The sequence below is a fragment of the Bison bison genome, unplaced genomic scaffold (assembly GCF_000754665.1).
Source record: "Bison bison bison isolate TAMUID 2011002044 unplaced genomic scaffold, Bison_UMD1.0 scf7180017864472, whole genome shotgun sequence".
Taxonomy (NCBI): domain Eukaryota; kingdom Metazoa; phylum Chordata; class Mammalia; order Artiodactyla; family Bovidae; genus Bison; species Bison bison.
Window position 1 is genome coordinate 13,914,737 of NW_011495033.1, and position 11,649 is coordinate 13,926,385.

Genomic DNA, 11,649 nt, shown 5'->3' on the forward strand with positions numbered 1-11,649 from the left:
GTTCAAGCTGGTTTTAGAAAAGGCAGAGGAACCAGAGATCAAATTGCCAACATCCACTGGATCATAGAAAAAGCAAGAGAGTTCCAGAGAAACATCTATTTCTGGTTTATTGACTATGCCAAAGCCTTTGACTGTGTGGATCACAATAAAATGTGGAACATTCAAAAATAAATAAATAAATAAAATAAAATAAAATGTGGAACATTCTTCAAGAGATGGGAATACCAGACCACCTGACCTGCCTCTTGAGAAACCTGTATGCAAGTCAGGAAGCAACAGTTAGAATTGGACATGGAAAAACAGACTGGTTCCAAATAGGAAAAGAAGTACGTCAAGGTTGTATATTGTCACCCTGTTTATTTAACTTCTATGCAGAGTACATCATGAGAAACGCTGGGCTGGAGGAAGCACAAGCTGGAATCAAGATTGCCGGGAGAAATATCAATAACCTTAGATATGCAGATGACACGACCCTTATGGCAGAAAGTGAAGAACTAAAGAGCCTTTTGATGAACGTGAAAGAGGAGACTGAAAAAGTTGGCTTCAAGCTCAACATTCAGAAAACTAAGATCATGGCCTCTGGTCCCATCACTTCATGGCAAATAGATGGGGAAAAAGTGGAAACAGTGGCTGACTTCATTTTTCTGGGCTCCAAAATCACTGCAGATGGTGATTGCAGCCATGAAATTAAAAGACGCTTCCTCCTTGGAAGGAAAGTTATGGCCAATCTAGACAGCATATTATAAAGCAGAGACATTACTTTGGCAACAAAGGTTCATGTAGTGAAGTGTATGATTTTTCAAGTAGTCATGTATGTATGTGAGAGTTGGACTGTGAAGAAAGCTGAGCACCAAAGAATTGATGCTTTTGAACTGTGGTGCTGGAGAAGACTCTTGAGAGTCCCTTGGACTGCAAGGAGATCCAACAAGTCCATCCTAAAGGAGATTAGTTCTGGGTATTCATTGGAGGGACTGATGTTGAAGTTGAAACTCCAATACTTTGGCCACCTGATTCGGAGAGCTGACTCATTTGAAAAGATCCTGATGCTGGGATAGACTGAGGCTGGGAGGAAAAGGGATGACGGAGGATGAGATGGTTGGATGGCATCACGGATTCAATGGACATGAGTTTGAGCAAGCTCCGTGAACTGGTGATGGACAGGGAGGCCTGATGTGCTGCATGAGGTTGCAAAGAGTCCGTGGGGTCGCAAAGAGTGGGACACCACTAAGCACCTGAACTGAAATGAAGAAATGGAATCTAAAACATGATACAATGAACTCATTTACAAAACAGAAATAGACTCACAGATATAGAAAACAAATTTATGGTTACCAAAGAGGTAAGGGTTCACAAGAGGAATAATCTAGGAATTTGGAATTAGCAGATACAAGCTGCTATATATAAAATAGAGACTTCCCTGGAGGTGCAATGGTTAGGATTCTGCACCTGTTGCCGGGGTTCACTCCCTGGTCAGGGAACTAAGCAAAATCCCAAAAGCCTTGTGGTGTAGCCCAAAAATAAAAAAGGAACAACAGATAAACAACAAGGCATAGCACCAAGGACTATATTCAATATCCTATAATAAACCATAATGGAAAAGAATGCAAAAAAGAATATATATATACATTGATATACATATATATACACACACATAACTCAATCACTTTGCTGTACACCAGAATCTAACACATTGTAAATATTTTAAAGATTTGTATTTAAAAATGCTACAGAAATTTAAATTAGGGTTGCCTCTGTAACCAAATGTAATCAGGGAAAATCACTTTCTAATTTAAGCAGTAAAGTCATTCAGTGTAGAGTGACATCAGCAAGGAAAGAAAGCAAAAAAGTCACAGGTTTGCTCTTCTGAAACCTATTTGTTCTCATAAACTACTTTTTTAAGTTCCTTTGACCTACAAGTTTACACAACCTAAGTAAAAGTCTTTTTTTAATAGCCTCTAAGTCAAGTCTTAGAACAATGGGCTTCCCTAGTGGTTCAGATGACAAAGAATCTGCCTGCAATGAGGAGATCCGGGTTCGATCCCTGGGTTGGGAAGATCCCCGAGGGAAGGGAATGGCTACCCACTCCAGTATTCTTGTGTGAAGAATTCCATGGACAGAGGAGCCTGGCAGGCTACAATCCATGGGGTTGCAAAGAGTCAGACACAACAGAGCGACTAACACTTACTTACAGAAAAATCTAGCCATATTTCTCAAATGCAACAACCAAGAACTACAATTAATACAACAGTAGTTGGGATTTTTAAAACTGATATAAAAAGAATGAATGATATAAGGGAAAAGGATGAAAAATAAGGACAGGATGAAAAAATGTAGACTAACTTTCATATTGGCTCAGATTCTCCTAACAAAACTACAGTAAAATAGGTATTTACTGTCTGAGCCACCAGGGAAGTCCAAAATAGGTACAAAAAGACACCTAATTAATTACAGTTTTAAATTGGCTGCTAGTTATATGTTTTTCTCTATAGGTTTGAAAATTTAAGATCTAATCAAAACCTAAGTAACTGTTTTATGCTGGTCTGGTAGCAAGATGTGTTAATCAAATACTACATTTCATATACAGTATTAAAATCGCCAATTCTATTTGCTCAGCATTTCAAAACCAACGTGTCTAGGAAAATATAATCAATTACACTAGAATTTTGGTATACTAACTTATTTTGCACAACTTAGCTAGTGATAAGTCAGTGTCACTATTTTGATGGTGAAAGTTAATACTGATATGAACTGATAGAATTTGTATCACTTAGCAAACTGTTTCACAGTACAGCAATTTTCAATGAATAAAATGTGTACTAATATTTTGGACAAATAGGTTTTAGTTATTTAAAACTTCATTTAAAAAATGGTATCTCAGACTTCCCTGGTGGCGCAGTGGATAAGAATTCATCTGCCAGCGTAGGGGACACTAATTTGATCCCTGGTCGGGGAAAATCCCAAGTCACTGAGCAACTAAGGCCGTGTGCCACAACCACTAAGCCCGTGTTCTGGAGCCCAAGAGCTGCAAACACTGAGCCCACAAGCCACAGCTACTAAAGCCCACAGGCCTAGAGCCTGTGCTCCACAAGAGAAGCCACTGCGAGGAAGAGTTGCCCCACCTCGCCACACGAGAGAAAGCTCTCGCAAAAGCACTAAAAAACAGCCCAGCACAGCCAAAAATAAATAAATAAAACAATAAATAAAATTTTTTAAAAATATGGTATCTCATCAGTCCAAGAATGAAACGGTGAGAACAAAGCAATGTAACTCAGGTACCAAAACTATGAGCCAAACAATATAGAACATTTTTTGCAATTAAGTACTCATACAATTACCAGATAACCTACTGGATCATCTTGTTCTGAATATAATTTCAGGAGCAGTGTTTTAAGGAAAATTCCAGCTAAAACATTATTTCAGTAAAAAACAAAACAAAACAAAACAAACCTCTGGCTCAACATGATAATGCGATATTCAGTTATAACAGAAATATTTTTTATTATGGACAGTAAAACAGAAATGAGAAAATAGAGGTATCAACCATGTATTTACGTCCTTTTCTAGAATAAACGTTTATTAAGTTATACCCCCATTTACAATAAATACCAACAATATCACGAAACAGTGGAACAATTACTGTCCAAATACTGAACTTCTGTAACCAAAACATATTTTGGGCTCAAGAAAACACAGTATTACACACCAAAAAAGATCCTGCAGTACACACCAAAAGCAAAACCCAGCTCAAGTTCAGAACTGTACTGGCTGGAAAACACTTATTGTGTTACCGCTTTAAGAACCCCACGGAGCACCTTGTAACTCATCAATTGCACGTTTTCCTTCGGAGGGAAACAAGGTCCTCGCTCAGTCACGTATGCGTAAGGAAACCTCAAAACCCAGAGGCCATCAGGTGGGAGAGTGATTTCTTGCTTTTCTGGGTAGAATACTGGACATGGTGGTGGGCCTGGCTGAACCTGAAAAACACAGGTTATATGATTATTTTAACATTTTTTCAATAAGAAACATCTGAAAGGGACTTCTCTGGTGGCCCAGTGGTTAAGAGTCTGCCTTGCAAAGCAGGGGATGAGGGTTGTACCCCTCATTGGGGAACTAAGATCTCACATGCAATGGGGCAATTAAACCCTTGCACTGCAACTACAGAGACTGTGAGTTGCAACCAAGACCCCATGCAGCTAAATAAACAAATTAAAAAAAGAAAAAAAGAAAAAGAAAGGTTAAGTGCCTAAACCAAGGACAGATTCAAAGAGCACATAAGCAGGTACACTCCTGATTTCAATCATATCTGATATTAAATAATCTCAAATATTATCCTGCTTTTCTATAGATTTTTAATTTCAAGTTCTGCCTCTAACTAAATGATGTGAATTGATGGTGTGAACTGATTAACACACCTACAATTTATTTTTTAAGAAACAGAAATTAGTTATTAATGTAAGAGGTATTTAAAATTAAGACCTGTTTAATTAGTTTGATACCCTGTCCTTTTTTTCAAACAATCGAAACAAACAACAAACATGATTGTCTAACAACACAAAAAGTTATATTTCTTACCTGAGGCGTTAAGATTATCTGCAAAGGAGCATCAGGAACCACAACAAAAAGCCTCATAAGTTGAGCATAATGTGGTTTCAGCCCTCTACCCTGAGAGGATGACAGAATATACAAGGGCATGTCACTATTCAGGGCTTTTAAAGCTGATTCCTTGGGGCCACTTCCCATTACTTTCATTACTTTGTCAGGTCCTGAGCACATAAATCTTCGACCTCGAGAGTCTTCGTATTCAAAGCCCACAAATGCTCGCGCTATGTCATCTCGCCGTCTTCCTCTGCCCATGACAACTGCACTTCTCTTACCAGGAACAGCCTTATTTGGAGCAGGCCAAGAATTCGTGTCTAAGTCTCCTTCATCTTCAGCTCTAGTCCTGATGACAATGTCCCAAGGCATAAGATAGTTTGTTCCTGGAATGAAGCCCTGTTGGTCCAAACCAGTATGAAAGTTGTAAGACTTAGCAGGGCCTAGTTTAACCAAAGACCAGCTGGAGAATTTGGGTAGGAGACCTTTGGGGCAATTTGAATGAAGCATGCCTGGGAGATATTCAACTGTGGATGCCTGCCGATCAACCAAGTTTGGTCTCTTCTCAGTTTTTACTTCACCTTGGCCATGAACTTCTGGATTATCTCCTCCTGCTTGTGGATCGGCTGGATAGGTACCTAAACTATCAGTAGACTGGCCTAAACTCAAAGCTAAACTCAGGCTTGTGCTCTCTCCTTGGGTTTGAGGTTCTTTCTCTTTAAGTTTATCAGCATCTGCATCTGGGGGAGCAGGAGATGATTCATTTTTGGCAGGAGCAGGATCTGGAGTACTTGGTTCAAATACTGGGAAATTGATGTGATCCAATTTTCCACAACATTTTTCTTCCAGAAGCTATGGAGGAAGGAAACAAACAAACAAATCCTGTGAACCTTTCATGGAAAGCAAACATTCTTGGACTTCCCTGGTGGCACAGTGGATAAGAATCTGCCTGCCAATGCAGGGGATATGAGTTCAATCCCTGGTTTGGGAAGATTCCACATGCCGTGGAGCATCTAAGCCCGTGTGCCACAACTACTGAGTCCATGTGCCACAACTACTGAGTCCGTGTGCTGCAGTTACTGAAGCCTGTGTGCCTACAGCCTGTGCACCGCAGCAAGAGAAGCCAGCACAGTGAGAAGCCCGAGCACCACAATGAAGCATAGCAGCCACTCCCTGCAACTAGAGAAAGCAGCGCAAAGCAACGAAGACCCAGGGCAGCCAAAAATAAATAAAAGAAAACAACACGTTCTTCACACTAAAAAGCAAGAATCGACAGTTAACGGGTAAGCAAATAAGTACATATATAAAGAATTTTCTCATCACATATCACACTGCAAGTGACATTGACTTATCTATTAATAGACATTTTGCTTCTGAAAAGGTACATTTTTACTCAGATGGTAGTTAGCTAAAGAGACAGAGAGAAGAGGAAGAAAAAAAATGCAGAATCTACCTGATAAAAGTCATAGTTAGCTGCCTTGATATCAAAGGGATCGTCTCGGGGTGCCTGTTTCCTTCCACAGTTACAGGCACCAGTGGATCGAGCTCGGCTATTGTGATACAGCACAGGAGGATTTCTATCAGCCTCTGGTTTTTCTCCTGCAAAATATAAGTCATTATTCATTTTACATACAATGCAGACCCACATTTATTCTGCATTCAATTTTACCTAACCCTCAAATTTCTCCAAAGAGTTCTTTGGAAATGAGGAGGGGAAAAAAAAACCCTCAACACACAAACACAAACCCACAAACACTTGATTAAACACACCTAACAGAAGCAGCAAGTGGAAATATATAGAAATAAAACATACTTTAAATATAAACTTCTAGAATTTCTAAGTAAAGTTTATCATCAACATAGTGACCATACATCTCATTCTGTTCATTTTAAACAAAAGTTCCAAGGTAAAAACATTAATATGAAATTCCTGAAACTCTGTATTATTTAACAGTTCTCATTTACTAATACCCTAGGGTTTGTTCTTTAAATACAAGAATGTAATTAGTAGTCATAGCTGATTTTTCTTTTTCCAGCAGGTGAGGAAACTTAAATCTGATGTACCTAAATTTCTGTAGGGCTCTCTTTTTAAAATGTCAATACATAGGGAACAAACTGTCTGAAAACAAGAATACAAACACAGCCCCAAATTTTGATTGTGAAATGCTAAGAAAACTTTAGCTACCTGATTTAGGTAAGGAGTGAAATTTGTGTACACAATGTTGATCAGTTAAACTCCTCTCCTCACAGAGCTGATGGCCGTTGCTCCAAAACTTGTAGCAGTCTTCGTGTAACTGCATGGCATACTTGTGAAAGGCTGGACCCCTAGCATGTTGGCTGTACACTCGAAGAGCCTGGGCAAGCTGATTCTTGTGGACAGTCATTGTGTAATTATGAGGCAAATTTGACTGGTAGGCACTATGGGCCATCGGTAAAGCTTTTTGGCAACGGTTCTCTGAGAATTTTGTGTCAATATCCAAAAATCCTTCCAAGACTTTAATACTGCTTAAAATCTTAGATGTTAACTCCCCAGTGGGAGATGCTGGGTCCTCCTCTTTCCCATCAATAGCTACTTCATACAGTTTTGAAGCTGCTGAGATCCACTTCTGATAAGTAGGAAGTTCAAAATGGGAAGGCTGTGGGTTCCTGCCCACACTGTCATCAAAACCTTTCTTGCTTAGTACTAGCTCTACATGCTGCCATAGGAACTCTCGCAGCGTGAAATCCACTAGCTGCCCCGAAGAACTGGAACTGCTGGTGTCAGTGTGGAAAGAAAGCTGTTGTCTGCTGTGCTGCCTCATCACCTGGTATCGCCTGGACCCAGAAAGTGGTGCAGGGACCAACAAAGATTCAGGGTCTTTCACAGTACAATGACTCTTAAGTTGGTCCAGCAACATGCCTACTGGATCCTCCTCCTGGCTTCCGGGAACTATGTACACAAAAGCTTGATTGGCAGGTACAGTAAAGAGGCAGTTGATACTCTGATTAGTCAAGACACGACTCTTCCGGAAGATTCTATAGATCTGGTCCTCCAGGGCATGCTGCAGTCTCCTTTTGGGAGAATGCTTCTTGGGCTTATCTGGATGAGCTGGGTCTTGGTTCCGAGGGGGTTCTACCTTGAGTGCTCCATTGAGTTGAAAAAGGAAAAGGAGTCTAGGTGGGCAAGGTCGGCAGTTTAGTTTCCAGTCTTTACCAACTGGACAATCCTTAATAGCTGTTTTGAGAAGGGGCAGTACTTTCTGTCTCAGTCCATCCAGGGCTCTGAATACTCGATCATAAGTGATGTCAAAGGAACAAGTGGGATGGACCAGAAGCAGGATGTGACAGACGGAGAAAAGGTAAAGGAGACTGAGGCACTGCACCTTCTCTTGATGCTTCCAGAACTCGTGCGCTTCTGCATGAGGTAAAGAGAGGCCACCTCCAGCTTCCCCGCTCTGAAGGGCCCGACAAGCCCGCAGAAGCTGGGAATTGTCACAGATGGAAGTAAGAAGAAGGTACAGAACTTTGCTTTCCTGGTTGTAATAGGCTTGCAGAAGGCTGTAATCCTGGGAACCTGCCTCAGTTCGGTTGCCTTCCGCGGCAGTTACACCTCCCCGAACTGGATCCCCGGCCCCGGCCCCGGCCCCAGCCCCAGGGTCCCCGGCTCCGCCAGCCTCCCCGACGGCCCCAGCCTCGGTCCTGATTCCAGCCCCCGAATCTCCAGGATCTTGGTGGCGAAAGAGGGGAAAGACCTGTCGGTCGCACACCGTGTTCACAAGTGAAAACTTCTCGGAATTCAGGCGCAGAGCCGTTTTGCCGAAGATTCCCACCACGCAGATCTCATCCTCCCGCCAAGGAGGCTCCGGTCCGCCAGCCGCGCTCCCACCACCCTCTGTAGGGGATCCCTCGGGACTCTCAGAGCTTGTCCAGGCTGAAGCGCCCATTAGAAGCTCTCTTAAGCTGACGGGACCCGCCATGGTGCTGAGACAACTCGCGAGTTCTTCCGGTCCATCCAGTAAACGCAACCGGCTCTCGTCCAATGTTGAAATCGCTCCTCCGCGTCGTCAGTCCCTGCTTTCCTCTCACTTTACGTTCCGCCTCTTGCTTCTCCTGTCCTAGTTTTTCACCAAGGTTTTATCAGTCTTACATCACTGCTGATTTAAGATTTTCCTTAGTCGGAGGAGACCCTAGGAATTGAAATATCAGAAAAACACTTGGAAGCAATTAGGGTTTTTTGTTTGTTCTGCTTGATAGACAAAATGTTTAATGAGTTAAATGTTAGAAGTTGTAAAACACCTTAGTGAAGAGGAGAGTTGTGATTGTGACAATTCCAAAATGACAATAATTACATGCAAGGTAAAGGCAGAAGCAGTGGTTTTGAAAGGGAATTATATTCATACTATGCTAGATTTAATTCATGTCAAATATTTATAGAGCATCTGCTGCTGCTGCGAAGTCGCTTCGTCGTGTCCGACTCTGTGCGACCCCACAGACGGCAGCCCACCAGGCTCCCCCATCCCTGGGATTCTCCAGGCAAGAATACTGGAGTGGGTTGCCACTTCCTTCTCCAATGCATGAAAGTGAAAAGTGAAAGGGAAGTCGCTCAGTCGTGTCTGACTCTTCTCGACCCCATGGACTGCAGCCCACCAGGCTCCTCCGTCCATGGGATTTTCCAGGCAGGAGTACTGGAGGCAGGAGTACTGGAGTGAGGTGCCATTGCCTTCTCCGATAGAGCATCTACAACAGTTTAATTGTTCTTACCATATTTAATCTCTTAATCATTTTCTACATCATATTTTCTTTCTGACATACCACTACTCACCTCCAACTTTTTTTTTTCACTACCAGTAGTGGTTTTATTTTATTTTTATTGAAGTATAGTTGATTTCCAATGTTGCATTAGTTACAGGTTTACAGCAAAATGATTGTTTACATATTTTTTCTGATTCTTTTTCATTATAGCTTCCCTGGTGGCTCAAATGGTAAAGCGTCTGCCTATAATGCTGGAGACCCGAGTTTGATCCGTCGAAGATCCTCTGGAGAAGGAAATGGCAACCCACTCCAGTACTCTTGCCTGGAAAATCCCATGGACCGAGGAGCCTGGTGAGCTACAGTCCATGGGGTCGCAAAGAGAAAGGACTGAGCGACTTCACTTTCACATATTTTTTCTGATTCTTTTCCATTATAGATTATTATAAGATATTGAATATAGTTCTCTGTGCTATACAGTAAATCCTTGCTTGTCTACTTTACATATAGTAGTGTGTATCTGTTAATCCCATATTCCTAATTTATTCCCTCCCGCCCCCCACTTCCCCTTTGGTAACCATAGTTTGTTCTCTCTGTCTGTGAGGAGTCTGTTTCTGTTTTGTAAATAAGATCATTTGTATTCTTTTTTAGATTCAACATATGAGTGTTAATGTTTGTCTTTTTCTGTCTGGCTTACTTCACTCAGTATGATAATTTCTAGGTCTATCCATGTTACTGCAAATGGCAATATTCCATTCTTTTTTATAGCCAAGTAATAGTCCATTTTATGCATGTGTATATATATACACATATCTGATCTTTTTTATCCATTTCTCTGTTGATGGACTCAGGTTGCTTGCATGTCTTGATAATTGCAAAAGTACAATTGGGGGTGCATGTATCTTTCTGAATTAGTTTTGAATTAGAGTTTCCATCTTTTCTGGATATATGCCTAGAATTGGGATTGCTGAGAGTTTTTTTAATCCCCACCCACCCTTCCTTCTTCCCCGTTGGAAATATTTTGTTTTTGAAGAAACCTCCATACTGATTTTCTATAGTAGCTGCACCAATTTACATGTCCACCAATAGTGTAGGAGTATTCCCTACACACTCTGTAGCTTTAATTTTTTATTTTTATTTTTTTGACCAGGGATCAAACCTGCATCCCCTGCAGTGGAAGCTCAGAGTTTTAAACACTTGACTGCTAGGGAAGTCTCTATTATTTGTACACTTTTTGATGATGGCCATTCTGACTAGTGTGAGGTGATACCTCACTGTAGTTTTGATTTGCATTTCTTTAATAATTAGCAGTGTTGAGCATTTTGAAAGCAGTTAAATGTGTAGTTCACAGAATACAAAAATTCCACAGTGTCAAATGACTTTATCAAAAGTACACAAATAAAAATATTTTTCTTTAAGCTCTAGAACCTTGTTGTGCAAGATGTAGTGCCAGTAGAGAGAGTGCATCCATGCTCAACTGGGTCTGACTCTGCAATCCATGGATTATAGCCCACCAGGCTCTTCTGTCCATGGAATTTTCCAGGCAAGAATACTGGAGTGAGTTGCCATTTCCCACTCTAGGAGATCTTCCTGACCCAGGATCGAACCACCGCTCCACCTGGGAAGCCCAGCAAAGTGTAGACTAAAGAAAGAACTTGTTAGAAATACAGACTCTTAGGTCCCACCGAGACCTACTAATCAGAACATGCATTACAACTAAATCTAATAATTTGTACACAGTATAGTTTGAGAAGCACCACCTTAAAAACATCTTTCAAAGCAAGGTGAACAGATTTCTTTTTTGACTCATATCAGCGGAAAAGAAAGCCAGTAAAAAAAAAAAAAAAAAGAAAGCCAGTGATTTTGAAAGATTTGTGAGGTACATCAACAAAAAAATCTTAGGCTCAGAGGATTATACACCAAAATGTTTAAAACTTGTTGGGATTTATTGACTTTTTTTTCTTTACTCTTTTCCCCTATTTTTGAAAAAAAAAAGAATTAAAAAATTTTTTTAATTTTAAAGCAGTTTAGGGTTAAAGCAGAGACATTATTTTGCCAACAAACGTCTGTCTAGTCAAGGCTATGGTTTTTCCAGTAGTCATGTATGGATGTGAGGGTTGGACTATGAATAAAGCTGAGTGCCGAAGAATTGATGGTTTTGAACTGTGGTGTTGAAGACTCTTGAGAGTCCCTTGGACTGCAAGGAGATCCAACCAGTCCATTCTAAAGGAGATCAGCCCTGGGTGTTCTTTGGAAGGAATGATGCTAAAGCTGAAACTCCAGTACTTTGGCCACCTCATGCGAAGAGTTGACTCATTAGAAAAGACT

General features: G+C 41.0%; 1 protein-coding gene across 1 annotated transcript; it reads right to left on the bottom strand.

Moving 5' to 3' along the window:
- Positions 1–3,551: 3,551 nt before the first annotated feature.
- SMG8 (SMG8 nonsense mediated mRNA decay factor) lies at positions 3,552–8,571 on the bottom strand. Its single transcript, XM_010861620.1, has 4 exons — positions 6,779–8,571; positions 6,047–6,192; positions 4,573–5,445; positions 3,552–3,974 (listed from the first exon to the last, which is right to left on the bottom strand). The coding sequence occupies exons 1-4, from the start codon at positions 8,547–8,549 to the stop codon at positions 3,777–3,779; spliced, it is 2,988 nt and encodes a 995-aa protein (XP_010859922.1). The 5' UTR covers positions 8,550–8,571; the 3' UTR covers positions 3,552–3,776.
- Positions 8,572–11,649: the final 3,078 nt, after the last annotated feature.